Below are 20,354 nucleotides of genomic sequence, written 5' to 3' on the forward strand. Positions count from 1 at the left end.
CACATACCTGCACTGTAACATACTCCTTTGTATTTAACGATGTTATCATGCTGCAGAGATTTGAGTATTTCAATTTCTCTTTCAAAGTCCCTAAGGTGCTCTTCTGTGCTATGCTGCAGCTTTTTCACAGCAACCACCTCCCCAGTATTATCCTGCAGTGGGTCATAGCGGCACATCTCAACACTGCCAAAATTTCCCTAGGTCACAAATGGAAACATGTGGAAATTAAAAACAAGTGCACATCATTCTTTCTTTGTGTTTTGTAGTGTACACGTCTGTTCATGTAGAGTGTAGTTTTTGTTCAGTGCTCACTGTACTAAGCATTAAGGTGACATGTTTAATTATTTAAGTGAAATGCCACAAAACTTCCCTGAGAGAATAAGTGCAGGACAGAGGATAACAATTGCAAAAGAAACATACTCCATGAAAGCAAACAAATGGAACAGGAAATGAGGACAAGGAAAGAGGGTGATGTCCATCTCCATTTTCTCTCCTTTCACAAATTTCCACCTCCACTGGCTTAATCCTTTTCCTGACTTGTATAAATGTCTTAGTCTTGGTTCTTAATTCTACTCTGTTACTTTTTGTTTCCCCTCCCATTTGTTTCAAGGTTCTGGTTTTGTCTCTTTCTTCATTTATATGGTCTTTTGTCTTCTTTTATGCAGCCATCACCTACTACTCTGTTGCTCTCCCTAAGCTATGTCATCACAGTCAATAACCAACTCTCTGCAACAGAAGTAATTCTGCTACTTCACTTTCAGGCTGCTTCAATACTTGAAGCCAAAGGAATATTGGCAAAAACCAAATAAAACAGCAAAGAACCATTCTAGAAAAATAGTACTTGGTGAAGATCTGTCAGCTGCACCTGGTCATCTGTCTGGGTATGTTTTCACATGGCCAGGCTGCAATGACTTGCAAAACTAGTACCAAATGCTGATTTCTAAAGCCAAGTTCGAAGCCTACATGTATCTTGAAGACATATACCTTCCTCTTGAATTTAGAAACTCATATTTCTCAGAATATGCATGCACAAAAAAACCTCAACCCCACTAGTTCTGTGCAAGACTATTCCAAAGTGTTGCTAACTGAATACCAAGTGTGTGTATATGTCTATTCATACATACATACATATACATATATATATACACACACACACATATATATAAAGTTTATGTCAGGCAGCTCTGCATTACTGAAAGATATTTTAGCCTTTTGGTGTGACTGGATTCATTGTGGAGATTAGCTAATTTTCTTCTAAGATACCATGAAAGTGAAAAAAAGAGCTAAAAGGAACTGAACTTATTGCTCAGATGTGACTGAAATTAGTAACTTCTAAAACAGAAGTGTCACTGTAAATAACATATACGAGGTCATCAAAAGATAACTAAAAGCCACAATTATTTCCTAAGTTATTACAGAATTTTGAAGCATCTTACCTTGCCAAGTTGCTGTAAAAACTTTAGATGTCTTTCTTCAAATTGCGTTGGGTCCCGATCTTCAAAAGCACCAGAAAATCCAAGTGCTCCAATTCTCATATTTGGCAACATATCACTTTCTGTCAATAGCTCATAATCTGAGAAGCAGAAGGAAGAAGGGAAGAAAGGGAACAGAAGGCAGAGTAGTGAACAAGAGAAGGAAGAGCCTTATTACAATCATGTCATGTTCTACTTTTGTTTGGCATACTTCAAGTTCACTTGAATATTGACAGTCGCCTTTACTTCTATATAGAAATTTGCAGACAAATACCATGAAGATGTATTGCAAAAAACATACGAAAAAGAAAGTGAACCAATAGCAATCAGGAGTATTTTTGATCCTGTTTTTTATCGCAAACTCACCTGGAGTGAATAAACTGTTCAAATCACGTATAATTGCTCTAAAAGAAGGTCTGAAATCTGGCTCATAATCCATACAGTTGTTTATAAGGTTTGCAAGTTCTGTCCAGTTGGGAGCAGGAAGCTGGTGCCTATCTTCATAAAACTGTAGTTTCTGGAATTAAACAGGTAAGTCATTTTACAACCATGAAGAGTTGCAGAAGCCTTAACATTCTCACCAGAGTACCCAAACATTACAGCTCTAAACACAGACTTGTTATCTCACCAAATGTACATTATCTCACTGATGTTCATCAAAAGTAATGCTGGTATAATTTAGAGAGATCAGTTCAGAAATTTCCAGCCAGTTACCGGTAGAAGAAAAGAGGATAGAGAAAGATGAGAAAAACAGTATCTCCTTTATTGGTAATTTCATAAATCCTCAACTGGATAGGTCCAGCAGAAAGTTCTACTGATCTGTGAACTGGCTGAACTCACAGTTGAGAAAAGCTCCGTGAGTATTACGAAACAATGTAGGGTGACTTCTGAAATACTTAGATATCTACAAGCTAGGTCTAGGTAAACCTCGGAGATTATTGTAAGAGGTGATTAAAATACCTGAGAAATCACATCAGGTTTTATGGGAAGATTACAGTACCTTTAAAAAAATATTACAAGTACTTTTGTGGCATAGTAAAATATTTTTTTGCTTCCAACTAAAGAAGCAAATATGTATGAATTAATATTTTTATGGAATATATTTCCCCTCCATTTCCTGTTCCTACCTGGTACAAAAGTTAATATTTCTGGTTTAGCTAAAACAGTAAATTGTTGCAACACATAAAGCACTACTGTATTTAAGATGTTCAATTACAAGAATGCTAATTAAAATGCATAAACTGTTAGGAATACTTTTTGTTGTAAGTGATACACTGTTGCAACAAGGCAACAAAAATATTAACTAGATAATACAGAAAATTCTGCACTTTGTCCCCCTAAAATCAAAATAAACTACATTAAAACAAACTTCAAATTACTTCTTCTGGTTATTATCTACAAGCAAAAATATCTTCTTCCTACAGTGGTCGTAGGCGATACTATTTCACATGATGAAGTGGTTACAACAGCAGATGTTCTAAACCAGAAGTGTTTAAAGAACTGCTATGACTGTAGACCCACTAATACTTACTCTTGAAGAATCCAGTGCACTCAGGGGTTTGTCTCCTCCACTGCAGATTTCCCACAAAGTGGTACCAAAACTCCACTTGTCTGTAGCTAGGCTTAGTTGTTTGGGATTCTCAATACATTCAGGAGGAACCCACGGTATTCTCTCAAGAAGAACTGTGCAATCACACAAAGGAAACTTGTTAAGATGAATAACAAGACCAGAAAATTCCCTAATATATTTGATTTGGTAAAAATTACTTTAATATACATAGGTATTTCACTCTGCAATGTACTAATAATACTTTTCCAAGTATTTGTTCCCACCAAAAAAATAAAATTATAGAATATGGACAAAAATAAAAATAATATTTGTGGATCAGAGAGGAAGTCCATTAGTTGTATTAAAATAAGCCTAAAGGTAAAAAACTGTCTTAATATCAATTCCATGTAACATTTTTTCTCATGATTTCTCTATTTCCTCCAATCTTACCAAGACTTATTAGCTCCTACAGAGAACCAAGATATCAAAGAATAAAAAAGTACTTTGCTGCTAGTGGTTGGTGTCTTATGGTAGAGCAAAAGGCACCATGAAAAGGAATTTTATACTATGTGATTTTTAAACTATTGCTAGTGACTCCAGTAAAAAGTAGTTATTTGGATTTAGTACTCCTTAGAAGCTTCACATTAAACCAGAGAAAATTTAAATTGTTTACTGTCAAATAATGACACTGTATTACTTATAGGCTGTTAGATACATTATTTCTTTAGACATTGACAAAAATACCAAGTACGAAGTGTTTCTATTAAAAAGAAAGGCCACAAAAAGAATAGTAAGGTTGTTCCATTCCATCAGCTTAACAACCTTGCACATATTTTCCATTTAATTAATTTTGCTGCTTATAAAGCATTGGAACAGTCTTAATAGTGGATGATAACCAAATATTTTTAACATCATCAAGTGGTTCCAAGTATTCACCAAGAAATGCACTTAAGATGCTTTTTAACCGCCAGTCAGCATTTTCAAAAGTGCATTTGTTTTCAGTTCTGAAAGTTCTTGTAAGCTATAAAATACTTGATCAATTATGAGACACTAAGTTCAGCAGCTATCTGCAAATGTAACAGACTATATAATATATTTATAATATAATATAACAACAGTACTACCGATGAAAGAGGTTGAAAATGAGAACAGCAGGGAAAAAAGCTCCCACAGTGGAGAATTGTGGCTTTATTTCCTGTAGTTATTTGCTAATTAAAAAGACACACTCAAAACTGCTTGGCTAGAACTATAATTATAAAATAACAGACTGATCAAAGAACTCACTAGAAGAGAATTATTTTAGGTGGTGGTCAGGAAAAAACCCAACTCCAAATTTATTTTTCAAGTCAGAAGCACCGAACAAGAAAGCTAATGCAAAGACTTACTATCTCTTGGCAAAACTGTAATACTGATGCCAGGATCACTCAGCTTTATAAATGGAAGGTTTCCAGTCTTCCTGTCTTCCTCTCTGATAAGCAAGATGTTTTTTGCACAGACATTCCCATGAACAAGGCCTTTATCCTCCTATAAACAGAAATGCACCTTTTACAAACTGACAAAAAATGTCTTACTGTTGATAGATATTTTAAAAATATATTGTACAGCATGAGAAAAACATCAGCAAATAAAAGAATTATCACAGATTAGGTTGATCAAACTTAGGTACTTCACCAGTTTCTCTCAGTTTTCAGCCAATTTTTCCTCTCTACCTGAAGTCTGAAACAATTTGGTATGGGTTAACTCAGAACACTCATCCATCCATTTAAAATTAATGTAAGAACATCTACATTCTTTTAAAGGAAAGACTTATCTAGTCACATATTCTGTCTTGAATAATGCCTTTCTATCTAACTAGAAAGACTGTAAGATTGAGACCTAAGCCCAACTAGAATGCACTAGCAGAGTGAACAGTACAGTTTTGCCCTCCCAGTAGTTAAGTATTAACACTACCAGGAAATTGTTGATGTTCAGCATCATGAGCTGAGGTGGAAAGTCCAGAAAGGACTGATTTGTAGGGGAGGTGGGGGGAAAGCATTACTGCAAATGTGTTTATATTTCAATCTAAAACATAAAGCACTGAAAAAGAATGGACATTCAACTATACTGTGTATATGATACAAAGTCTTTCTCTGGGTATCTATGAAATAGAGCATTATCAAAACCCTCCAGAGTTTCAAGAATTCAGGTGATAGCCTTTCTACATGCATTAGTCTGAATCACTTGAATTCTGCCATTAACAAAACTGAACCACTTACCAGAAAATGCATGGCTAATGCCAACTGTTTGGCCACTTCCAGCTTCCACAAAATATTGATAATATTTTTGTTCTTTTTCAAATATGTGTCCAAAGATCCGAATTTTACATATTCTTGTACAAGGATGTCTGATTCATAATGATAAGAAGAGTAACAATTAAAACCAACAACAAATTATGAAATTTCAGGACAAATTCTTGACTTTAGTACTACTCTTTTTTTGATACCCTGTTGGTGATCTGACTATAAATTTCAATTTCTGTGGCACCTGAGTAGTGCTACAAATACTCTATGTTCTTTATACTTCTTCATAGTGTGGAAATTCACCTAATTTCTTCTCAAATGCAAAGTTACTAGATTTAATTTTTTAGGCTTAATTATTTAATTTAATCTTTTACAGACTAAGTATAATCCAATGAGCATCTTTCCACCTGAAAGACACAATAATGTAACTGCTGATGAAACATAGTAGTGCACAGCACAATCAATGTGGTGAGCTAAATAACATACAAGTAATTCACTTCATAGTTGTTTACAATCTATATTCTTACTGAAAAACACAATGCTTTATTGACAGAAGATGCTTTGCTTGAAAACAGACAAGTATTTGCCCTAAAATTGTGTATATGTATATGACATATGTCTTCATGCAGCCATCTAGCAAATAACTCCAGAAACAAGAACTGCCATCTTCATCACTTTCAACACAATTTCAAATCACATGACTGAACCCTTGTTCACAGTTGCAAGATGCTCACATTGGAAACTGCTGGTATTATACCTGGCTGTAACAAATAAATTGATGTTTTAACAAATTCCTTGTAGACAATAAATTCCTTCTTTTTTTTCTTTTTTTTTTTTTTTGTTTTTTGCAATTATCTGAAACAATTTTTATCACATTTGTACTTCAAGTGTGTAAACCACAGAATCAATAAGAGCTGCTCTTCCTTTTTTCTTATTAACTGCCTCTCCCTAAACTGTAGTAAGTATCCTGCCTTCAGAAAGAGAATAATTCCTAGAGGATTGCTACAATTTAAAGGTGAAATAAGTAACCATAAACCTCTCCTAACAAATTATTTTTAATTATAAACTTGATCTACCTGAAACTTTATATATAGTCTCTGTGTTTGGTACAACGAAAAAAATACAAAAAAAAAAAATGCCATGTGGTTGTTTTGGCACAAGTTCTGGCACAAGTTCTTGGCCAAACATAATGCTGTGCCTTTTCCTGCCTCCTAAGAGAGGTTATTTCTGATTACAGAGGTAAATTCTGATTACAGAATCCACCATCTCTTTTGGAAATTTTTTTCTCCCTAATGAAGGTATCCACCTACATAATATGCTTATGCAGTTATTATAAAATGCTTTCTTTCATACAAATTTCTAAAAGAGATAAAAAGGATTTTGAGCAAACTGACATTTCAGCCAAAAGATTAAATGAAGAACTGTCAAAGTGAGATTCAGTAGTCATATTCAAAGACAACACACATTAGCATACAACATCCATCCAAAATGAAAATTTCATTACAAGACAGTATAAATGTATTTCAGGTGTTCTTACTAATCCATAGTCACAAAGCTGATTGCTAAACTGAAAGACACTCAACTTTTGCAGACCATGCAAAGACTTTACTGCTGCTGAAATTTCATAGTGTGTTTGTTGAATTACCAGGACCTTATGTTTTCAGAATGGGACCTCTAAACCAAACTTACCAAAATTTTATTTGTGCTCACAAGCCAGCACATGTGGAAAAGGACAGCAATGTCTGTTTTTAATCACAGTAACTGAAGATCTTTCTGGGTAGCACAGTACCTCCCTTTCTAGATAACCAGAGCTGATATAATGTAGGGCTGCAATTTTTCTGGCACTTCAAAAGCTCATTCCAGAGATGCAACAAAACTGATCTCAGATAGAACAGACATAAATGAGTCATTTATAGAGGTTACTATTCACATTCACTGTACCTTAAACAAATTTTCCCCTTTGTTTTTACTATTAACTAGTTCTCAGATACCAAGACTAATACTACTGCAGCATGAGCATGCATAAGCTGTCCAGCTGGTGTTGAACTAGCATTGGTTTGGTTTTTTCCAAGTTTTACCTAAAACCAATGTCAAAGTCTAACAGAGGTGTATAAAAATTGGCAAAAGCAAGATAATTAATTTCTACTTACTCTCTTCTCCACAGACACAGACTCCATAATTTAACACCAGATGTTTGTAAGAAAGCTGGCTCATCATACTTGCTGCTTCAAAAAAGGACTTTTTGGAAAGAAGGAGAGATTAATAAAGAAAATATATCAGTGAAAAATAAAGCCCCAAAATTCTAATAAATTTACCAAAATATTTTAACTATCTCTTTGCAAAGATCCTATGTAACATATTTCATATTGTCTGTTGTTGGTTTGTGTTTGGCAACTGTTTCTTGTTTGGTTGTTTTTTGCTTCAATTTTTTGGTTGTGGAAATTTTATTTTTCTAAATAACTGGTAGTATACATTCCAGATAGGTTAACAGCCTCTTTTTTTCCAGGGGCAAGTGTATCTCAACATTTTTTATTTTTTTTCAGTGTCAATTACATAGATAAAGTCAACTGAAGGCTAATTCATCATATACTATATACATATATTCACTTTCTAATTTATTCTGCCATAATGTGCTATTCAGTTTCAAATTTATTTCTTTGCAGCACATAAAGTTAAAAGACAAAAAGTATTATGTAATTCATCCACTACTGCAAGACCTTTTCCAACTTTGTCAGGAAAGTTTTGAATGCTTTCATTGCATTCTTTAGTGTTTTATTCTGTTCAGTGGCATCTCCACCTACACTTGCTTTTGTACTGATTATTCACCCAACAAAGTGAAGTGAAAACAAGAACATTTTCCTTTAGGTAACTATATTTTTATTGCTATATTCTGACCTTTTAGCAACTGATTCATATTTAACTTTAGAATATAAATGCATTACCCATAATATCAAAATTATAATTTTTAATTTTTTTTTCAAAAGTTCAAAGCCTACACTGCTTTTGAATACCAATCCTCTGAAATGTCTCCTACTTTTTTCCTTCTGTTTTCATATAGACTTATCTTAGATAATTGAAAAGCTCACAAAATAGTGTACTGGTCTTGGCTTGCTATAACATAGCTAGATATTAGAAATTGAATAAATTACATTTATAGACAGTAATCAGTATATAAAGTTACATTAATATAATAAACACTACCACAACTTGTGAAAGTTTTTAAAATTAAATTCTCACATACACAGTCTCGGGCTTGTTTACACTACCAGATTATTAGTTTTTGCACAAAAGCATTTCAAGTCTGCTAAAAGCTTCTCTCAAAAAGTAAGAAGGTGCAGTGATTATGGATGAATACATGTATGGCAAATTTTCCCCATACATAAATACTTCTGATTACTTGATTTTACTGGAAAATCTGAAGACAGTCTACCCAGAGGATATACTTTTCCATAAATGATGGTGCCTTGTCTGTAAATAATGAATTTACTGGTTAAGACAATCCTGTGGTCATACCACCCCTCCTCTGGTACTTCAATTGTACAAATGACCTGTTGTCCAGTTCTCAATAGGTAGTTCTGACTTCTTTCACAGATCATGGGAGTAGGGGAAATAAAGTACATAGGTGTACTTCCCAAAGCCAGTCTCAAATCCATTCTCCTAGTGTCACAAGTCTAAGGATGAGCTTGATTTAACATACAACCCTCTACCATATAATAATTTATGAAGTAAATGGGTAATGCTCAAGAAAAGAAGAGTAATGCCCAACATAGCATGGACAAATGTTACATGGCAGTAAACAATCCACCAACCTCAGAGTAGTTTCTGTGCACTTTATCTAGCACCTTTAAAAGAACTTCAGTTTGATGGAGTTGGCCATAGTCTCCCACTTCTTTCCTTATTCCTTTGAAAATCTTAGTAAATGTGCCCTGTCCAAGACTCTCCTCCTAAAATGAAGGAAGGATACAGATAGAATAGCATAAAAAAATCAGCCTGTTTTAAAAGACATCTTAAAAAAAACCATCTCTGCATAAGCATAAGCACGTCTTTAGATGTGTGCTGGCTGTAGAGTGCAGCTGAGAAAGAAAGGAAACAACTATATCAGAAACATCTTAAATTTTTGCTTGTTTTTTGTTGTCTACTCAAGGATGTCAGAAAATAACTTGCTACAAGAACCAGAGAGGAAGCAATTCCATGTATTTAGACATCTCTAGAACCAAATAACAGCTAATGCAGTCAAAAGGATGCTTCTTAATTATTAAAAAATAGCTATTTGCATTACTGGAAAACAAAATAAATTCTTTTCCACAACTCTAAGGAAAGATTACAGCAAAATCTCCTACCCCAGATAAGATCCTTTCAAACACATATAGAGGTTTCTAAAACTTGAAACATTTTAAACCCAACATCTGCAGTGGAAAGAGCTAACAGACTTACAAATATCAAGTCCTCATTACGGATTTTGTGAAAGACCATCTGATTGACATTATTGTGTCTCTGCAGCATAGGTGATGAGGGTACCTCAGAAACACTATTGCTTCTGAAGACTAGGAGATTTGATTTATCTAGGAGAAGAAAGAGGGAAAAGAAAAACAAAGTAAATATGTAAAATATAAAATTAAACCAATACAGTTTCAGAAGGATTATTAATTAGAGACTTCTAATTCAACACAAACAAGATATCACATTGACAACAGTGTATTTAAAAAGCCACACAGTATTTCATTTAAATCAAAATCTAATATTTTCTAACCAGCAAAATCATCTAGATTGACTCATGAGTTTTATGTTTTTTAAGTATTCCTACTTCTGACAAACACTCTGAAAATATTCCTACCTCCTTTCACATTTTTAACTGCTGCACTATTTGCAACAACAACTGGGAATGGAAAAGGGAATGTAAATTACCTTCTTTTATAATACAAAGTAAAGCAAGTCTAATACTAAAACTAAATCTGAAAAGTATGTCTTTGTAAGTATCAGGTCACATCCATTATTTTATTTATTCAATAATTTATCATTCTCATACATATACCTTTTTTATTTCAATGGAACAATGTTAAAAATTATTCTCTATAATGTGCATACATATTTACTTGTTACATCTTTTATAAGGTTTTGAATCCGCTGGATATTTTCAATCAAATTTGAGGGAAGTAAAAGTTTTATCATAAGCTCTAGTTCTGGCAAGTTTCTACTTAAATAGGAACTTTGATAGAGACAAAGACCAATATTAACTGCACATACTACTGCTTAGGGCAGATATTCAAAGATTTCATAAAGGAGAAAGATATGAATATCAAAGATGGGAAAAAAAATTAAATGCAAATTCAAGAAAAATCCACTCCTCAGGGAGAAGCTGTATTCCATGTGTATTTTTTCATTCTTAAAAAGGAGCTGAAGGCTTGGCACAACTCAGCTAAGATAACAATGACAGAAATACACTGACACTGTGGGTTCCATTGCCTATGGAAATATTCCCAGTGATAAATAATCCATTTAGTAGCTCTTTCCTTCTCAAGACATGAAAGCGCTTTATATAAGAAGTGCTGTTGCACACAATCCACTGCAATCAAGAAACCAATTTTGCTCTAATCATGAAACTGGTACCATGATTACTTCTGAAAGACTACCTTAAACCAAATTAAAATTCGGCAGACAATGAAACTGAAAACTACGACTAAGATGATGAATAAGTAAGTCAGTGAAATTTAACAAAACCCACACGTCACAGAATCACGGAATATTCTGAGTTGGAGGGGACCTGCAAGGATTATGAAGTCCAACTCCCAGCCCTGCACAAGACCATCCACAGCAGCCACACCATGTGCCTGAGAGCATTGTCCAAACACTTCCTGAATTCTCTCAGTTTGGTGCTGTGACCACTGCCCTGGGGAGCCTCTTCCAGCGCCGAGTCACCCTCTGGGTGAAAAAGCTTTTTCCAGTATCCAACGTAAACCTCCACTTACACAAATGCAGGCCATTCTCTTGGGTCCTGTCACTGATCACCACAGAGAATAGATCAATGCCTGTCCCTTCCCTTCCCCTCATGAGGAAGATGTAGACTGCAGGGAGGTCTCTTCTCAGTCTCCTCCACACTGAACAGACTAAGTGACCTCAGCTAGTCTTCATACGGCTTCCACTCCAAACCCTTCACCATCCTCATAACCCTCTTTGAACACTCCCCAATAGTTTTATCTCTCTTACTCTGTGGCACCCAGAGCTGCCCCCAGCACTGGAGGTGAGGCTGCCCCAGTGCAGAGCAGAGCAGGACAATCCCCTCCCTTGCCTGGCTGGTGATGCTGTGCCTGATGTCCCCAGGACACAGGTGGCCCTCCTGGCTGCCAGGGCACTGCTGAGTCGTGTGCAACTTGCCATGGACCAGGACCCCCAGGTCCCTTTCTGTGGCATTGCATTCCAGCATCTCATTCCCCAGTCTGTCTGTACGTCCAGGGCTGCCCCACCCCAGATGCAGAATCTGACATTTTCCTTGTTAAACTTCATATGGCTGGTGATTGCCCCATTCTCAAATTTGCTGAGGTCTCTCTAAGGGACTTCCCTGCCTTCAAGGGTACCAACAGTTCCTCCTAGTTTTGTATCATGCAGCTATGTGAAAGTCATTTAGTATTAATTTATTTTTAAGCCTTTAATCTAGAAGTTAGAAAACTTTCTGCTTAGAAATAATCTTTCTCTTACCTTTTGGTTTTGGAGGACAGCATTTGACGAACTGGAAAATTATGCTGTCTGAACGGACAGTTTCTGTCTGGTAACAGGTCAAGAGATCCTTAAGATTACTAAAACTTCTCTTGGTTCCACTAAGATTATATTCTCCGTTCTCATTCTTCGTAATTAAGCAGTGCTTATAATCTGTAGTATTGTCACGCTGCAGAAAATTTTTCCATTAAAAACTAATATTTAATATTAGAAAGCTTATTTAAATGTATAACACTCCACTAATTAAAGAAAGGATGCTTCAGGAAAATATGATCATAATTTGTTGGTTTGTTCTCAATATGTAATATTGATTCTGAGAAAACATGACTCTACTCCCATCACTGGAACTAGCATGTTGATGCTAGAGAAAAACAAATGCTAATGAAATCAGAAAAGATGGAGCTGAGAAAATAGATAATGCATCCTAGGAAAAATCCTTCAGAGCCATTAATGAAAGCTTATTCACCCTGACATGGGGTTACAGCAAAACAAAATTTTGTTGGAAGCAACAGCCCTGATAATCCATGTTTGTTTGGTAGGCATTTGGAGATCTCAGCTGTAGTTCTGCTTTCCTGTCATCTCCAGCACAGTTCTAAGAAATTACTTCCTAATACATATTTTAAATATGCACTGAATTATTTTCACAGTGACTCTTAAATAGGTACTGCTAAGCATTTTTAAACAAGATGATCTCTTATTAGTGCTTTTGTGGTCCCGTATCTCAATGCTACAGCAAATGTTCCAACAAATTCTGAATATAAAAATCCTTCCAATGACTTGCACAAGACTCAGAAAAAGAAAAAAAAAAACATTGTGGCAAAATCACTTAAAGGCAATGGTAGTCTTCTCTCACAAGCTTCTCTCAACTTTGCCTTCCTAAGCTTGTTCAGGAACCGATTTCTTTGTTTACAAAATTCCCTACCAAACATACTTCATTAACTGCACATAACACTTCTCACATCAGCACTACTTGGTCATTTTCAGAGACACACTTATCTCTGACAGTACAAGCAAACTCACTAGCTTGCTATACACCAGCAGGAAAATTCATGTATTACCTTTCCTAGCTAAAAACACAAAGGCCACTTTGCTAATGTAACTCAAGAGAAATCCATTCTTGAAACAAGATTTCACAATTATTTAACATCAATATTATAGCATTTTATTATCACAAGCTGCAATGTCAGAGAGAAGAGGTACATCTGGTTCCCTGGCTGCATGAGAACCGCATGCCTTTCCAGGGTGGCTTTCTCTCTAGCCAGCAACAGCTATACCCAGGAGATTCGTGTCGATGTAACAGCTGCCAAAGGACTGGCCCTGCACAGGGGACGGGGACAGAACCCAAACCCAGAGGAACTTGAGAAGGAGACACTCTTAGATCATCAAAGGCTGTACACTCAATCCAGTGAAGCCCCATTTGTGAGGGGGAAGAGGTGTGTGGAAAACTCAGAAAAAACTCAACTAAAAACCTCGAAACTTGAAAAAAAAAATTTGAAAACCCGTCAAATTGCTCCATCTCCCAAAAATTTATCACAGTCCCAAGATCCATGTCAATATATCCAGTATTCTGAATCTCACTTCCCTCAGCCTATCTTGGTCTCCAAGGCCACCTGTGCATTAGCCATTCTGTACCAACTCTGATGTATCTCACAAGACCCTGAAAGTCGACCCATCTGACAAACGTAGCTATAGAATATACACATATCAGACAAACATTCAGGAGGGAAAATTCAGAATAATTTACTGAACATCTCAAGCTCCTTGTTATATCACAGCAAAAATTAAATAGACAGTAAGACAGAATACAAACCTCTATAGCAAAGGTAAGGAAGTATTTTTTAAAATCTTTAGGACTGCAGCGAAGAACGTAGAAACCAGTCTGATTACCCGCTTTCTTCAGTTTACTGATAGCAAAGTCCATGCTGCAGTAAAAAGAGAATGTTTAAATTGCATAACTGCAAAATTCAGAGATATAAGAAGTTGAGCAATGAGCAGTATCAACAAATATCTAATAGAACAACAACTGCTGTTTGTACAGCTTTTTTTAAGTTAATCTCTTTGCCCTTTATTTTCCAATATATAGTGTGGTCGCTTACATAGAGAGCAGTATATTGAAATTTTTTAATAGTAAACCACCACAATTATTTTCCCAATAAGAAATGTTAAGGCTAAAAATATATATTCCCTGCAGCTTACAATATGATTTTCAGCATGCATGATGAAAGAAGGTATAATAAAATTGCCTAAAAAATAAGCTTAAATTAGCCAAACATTCATGGGGGTGAGAAAGGTGGGTTTAACCAGGAAAATGGCTAACAAGACAAAAGAGCTGAAACAAAATAGCATTCATTATTATAAGAATGAATATCCTCTTAAACAAGCCTTGCTAACTCACTATTTCTATCCATATCAAGGAATGGTATTTCCACTTGACCTTTATAGCATGTCAAGAAGGCACTGTATTTTACGAAGTGAAAAATAAGAGGAAAAATATAAAGCATTTTATGTTAGATAAATGTAACAACAACAAAACATTTTAAGACACCTATCACAGTTCACAGACAACTAAAGCTCATCTTCCAAAAATAATACTCAATTTTCATATTACTAGAAAAAACAAAATACTTACAAAATTGGCCCATGACAATTGCTTTGGATATTTTCAAGAACTGATGGTGGTGCTACTTCTTTACAGAGATAATGATGGGCATCTGCTGTTAATCTGTAATATCCATCAATTAATGATACAAAGGAGAGAGCTTCTCTTAATGACTGAAATTCAGCCTCCTGTTCAATTGCCAGAGAACAATGCAGGGCAGGGAGGGAGAGAGAATTTCCATTTTTAATAGGCAACAAAAAATTCTGGGATATGCTAATGCCATAAAAGATACGCATATCTGCACACATTAAAGACATGAATAAAGCAGTTTTTAACTGATGTTTATACATTCTACCTTCTTGTTATCATTCAACACTTGATAGCAACCTTCAGTGCTCAAAATCAAATCCAAAACGAACAAAACAGAGAAGCTGTGCAGCCCATATCCCTGGAACAGGCTTTTGAAAAATATGCTCTAATGGACTGTGGCCTGGCCCATGTCAGGGGTGTTGGAACCAGATGATCTTTAAGGCCCCTCCCAACCACAACCATTTCATGATTTTATGAAATCTGCCATTAAAAAACCAAACCCTTAGTCTAAATAGATGAAACAGCAGAGGAATACCAATACGAAAGAGCATTTGAAAGAGAAAAACTAGTGGACACAACTCAGCATGCAGACACTGCCAATACAGTGTTGTTCTCTTCCCTAAAGCAAAGCCTTCACTCCTCAAAGATTATTTATCTGCCTTCAAGTAGAAAAGAAAAATCCTCAGGAAAGCACCTGCCTGAAAATTTTACTAGTCGGCAAAAACAGGCATCCTGAGCTGGATCATAGGCAGGAGATAACATTTTACTACCATGAAGACAGGTACACCAGATAGGAGCAGGGAGAAAAACAGTGTAGTCAAAGGAAAATGGGTATGAAACAGGTCTTGTACACAGAATGATTAACAGATAAGATCAGGGCAAAATTAAATTCATCTGCAACAACATATTTATTGCTGCAAATAAAACAAAAATAGAGAAGCATTTTCTGGGTCATTCAAGATTTTATTTAGTAGTGTAACCCAACAGAACAGGCTTTAGTATGCATTTGCCTGTGACACTGGAGACATACCTAGAAGCTGAACACACCTATTTGGCAACTTCTTTGCTAGAGAGCAATAAAAAGAGCTGGTAATTTTGAGTATGTGTTTAGAGTCCTCAAATTCCTTTTTAAGGGGGCCTGGAAACAACTGCAGCCCATGGTGCAGCCCATGGTGAGGCAGCTATGCCTCTTTAGCCCACGGTACAGCAGAGATCAGCCTGCAGCCTGTGAAGAATGTCACAGAAGAGGAATGTGCCTCAAGGAGGCTGTGAGCCCCCACTACACTGAAACATGCTTGTTTGCAGGAGTTGTAGCCTCATGAACCACTATGGAGCTGTGGAGCAGCCTGTTCCTGGAGAACTGCACTTCATGGAAGGAACCAACAGTGGAGCAGTTCATGAAGAACTGCAGCCTGTGGAAACAATTTGTGTTGGAGACGTTTATGGAGGACTGTCCACCATGGGAGGGATCCCTTGCTGAAGCAGGGGATTAGCTGAGGAAGACTGAGAGGTAAAGACAGCACGAGATGAACTGACCACACCTCCCATTCCCAATCCTCTGCACTGCTGAGGGTAAGGAGATAAAGGATAGGGAATAAAGTTGGCCCACGAAGAAGGAAAGGGGGGGCGAAAAAATGTTTTTAAGATTTTTTTATTCTGATTACCCTAAACTGAATTGATTGGCAACAAAATCAATTTATTTCCCTGAGTCAATTCAGTTTTGTCCATGACGGTTAATAGGTGAGTGACATCTATCTTTATCTTGACCCACAAACCTTTCATTGTATTTTCCCTCCTCTGTTCAGCTGAAGAGGGGAGCAATTAGAACAGGTTTGGTGGGCACCTGGTGCCCAGCCAGGGTCAGCCCACCCCACAACTCCATGACAGTTATACCTGCCAGAAAGCCTGATTCAAGTGCGAGGTGGTAGTTCAAGTAAAAAAACTTTTTATACTTGTGTATAAAATACTTTAAGATCTTCAAAAAATTGTACACAGTAAAAGCAATAACATTAATTTTGTCCTAATACTTATTTTGTATCATCATTCTTCAGAGCATTTTGAAGCCTTTTTCAATGTGTTGGTCTCTAGCAGACAGCTTATCAGGACACCATGGAAACAGCACACTTGAGAACTGAAACCATGGACTCAGGTTTAAGACTAATAAACAAAAGAATCAATCTGTGTACCAGAAATCTTCCTGAGATATAAATACCTATTTCTCTTTCATTCCAAGTGCACAGCTTTGAATGCAGAAGACCTTTAGTGCTCTGATACACCCCTTACACTGCTGATACGTGTTTAGTTTTATTTCATGCTTAATTAACATAGTCATGGATTATTTAATAACTACGCATACAACAATTACACAGTCTGCTCAAAGCAGTATCTATTGGAAAGAACAGTAACCAAAGTAAACAGACCAGATTCTTGCTGTCTTGTTTGTGAATGGTGACAATTCTTCTCTCACTGGAGCCTTCTTGGCTTGCTTGCTTAATGCTGACATCAATGATATCAGGAAAATCACAGTATGTTTGTAAATCCTGCAACAAATATTATATAATTTCAGTAATAACATAAATGGCAATTAAAAAGCTCCATCTATTTGCAGCATTGGAACTCCTATAACTCTGAATTCTAAAGCCAGCAACAAAGAGGATTATAAAACTTTAAACATGCCATTACAAGCAAATGTAGGATTTTTTTTCTTTATGAAATCATCACTAGGAACATAAATTAAAGAACAAAAAGATTCAGGAGCCATTAACATAAATACCCACATATGGGTTTGGGCTTTTATAATTGTAGATATTTCTTCAGTTGGTAGAATTTTGTGAACAGTGGAATGTTTTGATTATTTTTTGAGAAGTTTTTTTGGTTTGGTTTTGGTTTGATTTTATTTTGGTGAGTTTATTATTGGCATCCTGATTAATTCGGTTCAGAAAGCTTGTTAATACAAAGTGTCATTACTTCATTCAGAGTGATACAAGCTGCAAAATCTGTAGTTGGACTGAAAAAAATAGAAGAAAAGGTTGTCCTCTCTGTCCTATCCACTTGTTCATCTGGTTGTTCAAAATGCAAACTTGCAAAACAAATTTCTCTATAATCTACTCATATATTATTACATACAAATAAATAAAAATTATTTTAAAGTTCAGTATCTAAATGACAAGTCATCAGTAAAGTTTACTGGAACGAGTTATGAACATGTTTACAAGTCATATTAATTAATTTGGTTTTCAAAACCAACTTTATAAATCGTTTCTTTACCAGTGAAAATGTATGCAATATCTGTCAATAACAGAATAATATTTTTAATTATTTAAAAATAATTTGGCAATCTTTTTAAAAAAATATTATTCCTTCAAAGACAACTCTTACTAAAGGCTTAGCTGCCAAGCCCAAACAACATAGCATGCATACATTTTTTACACCTAAAACTGGAAATTGCAAAATCTGACATTAATGATAGGTCCTGCCAGAGCAACTGACACTTACAGGAAAATTAGGAAAGGCAGAGGACTGATATGTAACAACTATGAATGAGGTAACTGTCAGTCTACAAATACTCTACTAATACCACACTTCAAAAAATAAGGGCATGTAATCAGATTTACTTTTTGCTAAAAAAAAACAAACAACCCACTAGCACATAGCATTTCTTTACAAAGTATTACAGCATACTGTAAAAATACAACCCTTTGTAGCTTGGTCTTGTCTGCTTTATATTATTAATCAAAAGTACCCAGCCAATGTGATTATTCTGAAAAACTCACATATACTCCACTTTGCCTTTACTTTTACCTTTGGGAAACTCTCACATTCTCAATGTACATTGATTTGAGCTTGCATCAGGTCTTCATAAACTCAACAAAATGAACAATCATGATGGGCAATCTCACACACACACAAAACAATACCAATACCAATAAATAAAAATGCAGCAGTCATGTTTACCAGCACTTACAGGAGCCATTAAGCACCTAATTCTGAACAAAGACTATATGGACTCAACAGTCACACAGATGTAATGCTAAACTTGCTAACTGAGACACTGGTAAGTGTCTAATTGCACAGGAAAGAGGTATAGGGGAATTTTCCTGTTGTTTGGAGTCCTTAGATCCCTTCTTTCATAGAAAATTTAGGGAAATTCTGCATTTTATCTGCACCTGGGGGCATGATAATTACATTTCCACATTTTTATAGGTCAAGCAGAGAAGTATTACACAACTTTTTTCTAGTATTTCAATAAAATCCAATTTCACAGTCTTGCACTGTTTCAGTCAATATATTTCTGTAGTCCTCAGCAATATGGAAATTATTGTTAAATAAAATTTACTTACCAAATTTGCTCGAGGTAAATCAGAACTTCTAAAACAAGCTTACTACTCTGTTCCATCACAAACTACACAGTTGTTAAGTAATTTTTAATAATTACCTGCTCTCCAAGTGTCTCACAGTCTTTAAGTTTTCCTCTTGAACACTGAATTCCACCATTTCCAGTTATTACAACGGTTGCAAAACTTTCTTCTCCAGAAGGATCTCCACCAGGTTCTTTTACTTCAAAAACCTCCGAATAGAAGGCAGGCTGAAGGGTTTCCAGATTTATGAGATACTTAAGTTTCAAGTTTCTGGCAGTAGCTTTGCATTGGCCAAACTGTTGTATAAATTTGCGGAACCTGTACCTTATTCTTTTTCGCGTCAAAATGTGGTAATCTTGGATTTTTGCTCTCACACACTTAGGTAAAAACATTTTGTAGCTGTGAATACATAACCAGATAAAAAAGCTACTAATTTTATCCATTAAATCCAGCAAAGATAATTAGTTCTAAGCAAGTCAACATCGAAAACATCTTTTCCTCTAAAACTACCATTATTTTTTCAACATTAGGATAACAGAGATCCTTTCTTAGATCTGTATCATGTTCTTTCAAATAAAGCCCCCTGTTATCTTACATTTTCCATTTTTTCCTTCACTCAATTGCAACATAAACTACATAATGCATTTTCCATAAATTCAAAGATTCAAAGTAAAGTTCTGGTAAGGCAGCAGAAGTTGGAAAATTGCTTTGTTTGGTGTAGAAATTGTAAAGAGGATACTGCATGGCAACTACATGGATAAAGGACAGATTTCCTGGCTGAAAACACAGGTGGTAGAATACAACTGGTCAGCTGTTACTGAAGTTCCTATGTCAGGGACAGAACTAACTCAGGTGGAGAAGAAACTGATAGGATTGATACACCCAAGTGAGTTGATGAACTCAAGAAAGTTTAGCACAGATCTGCCCAAGATGGTTAAGAGCCTGGAGCACATGACAGGACAGAAGAGGCACATAGGAGCTTGATTTGTTCTGCTTGGAGAAAAGAAAGCTCAAGTACAGTGTTCTACTAATTGTCATCTAATAATGTGTAAAGGACAAGAGAGGATTATCAGTATCACAGAGGAGACTGATTAGGTACAGACAAAAATCTTTCACAATGACCATGGTCATGCAGAGGACACAACTGCAGACATAAAGGGGAATCTCCATAACCAGACATGTTCAGAACTTGACTTGACAAGGCCCTGAGTGACTTCATGCAACTTTGAATTTGGCCCTGACAAGAACAGGGGCTTGGATCTGATGACATCCAGATGGTGTCTCACTCAAAATTAC

The 20,354-nt window shown here is 35.8% G+C and overlaps 1 protein-coding gene across 11 annotated transcripts in view; it reads right to left on the reverse strand.

The window, feature by feature from the left end:
• The window catches only part of JAK2 (Janus kinase 2), an 87,546-nt gene that overhangs the window by 16,938 nt on the left and 50,254 nt on the right, over positions 1–20,354 (reverse strand). For 7 of the 11 annotated variants that reach the window (XM_079330002.1, XM_079330003.1, XM_079329998.1 and 4 more), the window contains 14 exons: positions 19,136–19,457; positions 17,121–17,240; positions 14,641–14,798; positions 13,822–13,933; positions 11,994–12,180; positions 9,735–9,862; positions 9,110–9,244; positions 7,451–7,538; positions 5,277–5,404; positions 4,407–4,545; positions 3,004–3,155; positions 1,839–1,989; positions 1,437–1,573; positions 8–197 (listed from right to left, as the gene is read on the reverse strand). In XM_079330002.1, the coding sequence (XP_079186128.1) occupies positions 8–197; positions 1,437–1,573; positions 1,839–1,989; positions 3,004–3,155; positions 4,407–4,545; positions 5,277–5,404; positions 7,451–7,538; positions 9,110–9,244; positions 9,735–9,862; positions 11,994–12,180; positions 13,822–13,933; positions 14,641–14,798; positions 17,121–17,240; positions 19,136–19,457 (2,147 nt within the window). The remainder of the gene's footprint in view (positions 1–7; positions 198–1,436; positions 1,574–1,838; positions 1,990–3,003; positions 3,156–4,406; positions 4,546–5,276; positions 5,405–7,450; positions 7,539–9,109; positions 9,245–9,734; positions 9,863–11,993; positions 12,181–13,821; positions 13,934–14,640; positions 14,799–17,120; positions 17,241–19,135; positions 19,458–20,354) is intronic. The other 4 variants (XM_079330007.1, XM_079330000.1, XM_079329999.1 and 1 more) reach the window with 2 other exon arrangements.

This window comes from Erithacus rubecula (assembly GCF_903797595.1).
Source record: "Erithacus rubecula genome assembly, chromosome: Z".
In the NCBI taxonomy this organism is placed as follows: Eukaryota; Metazoa; Chordata; class Aves; order Passeriformes; family Muscicapidae; genus Erithacus; species Erithacus rubecula.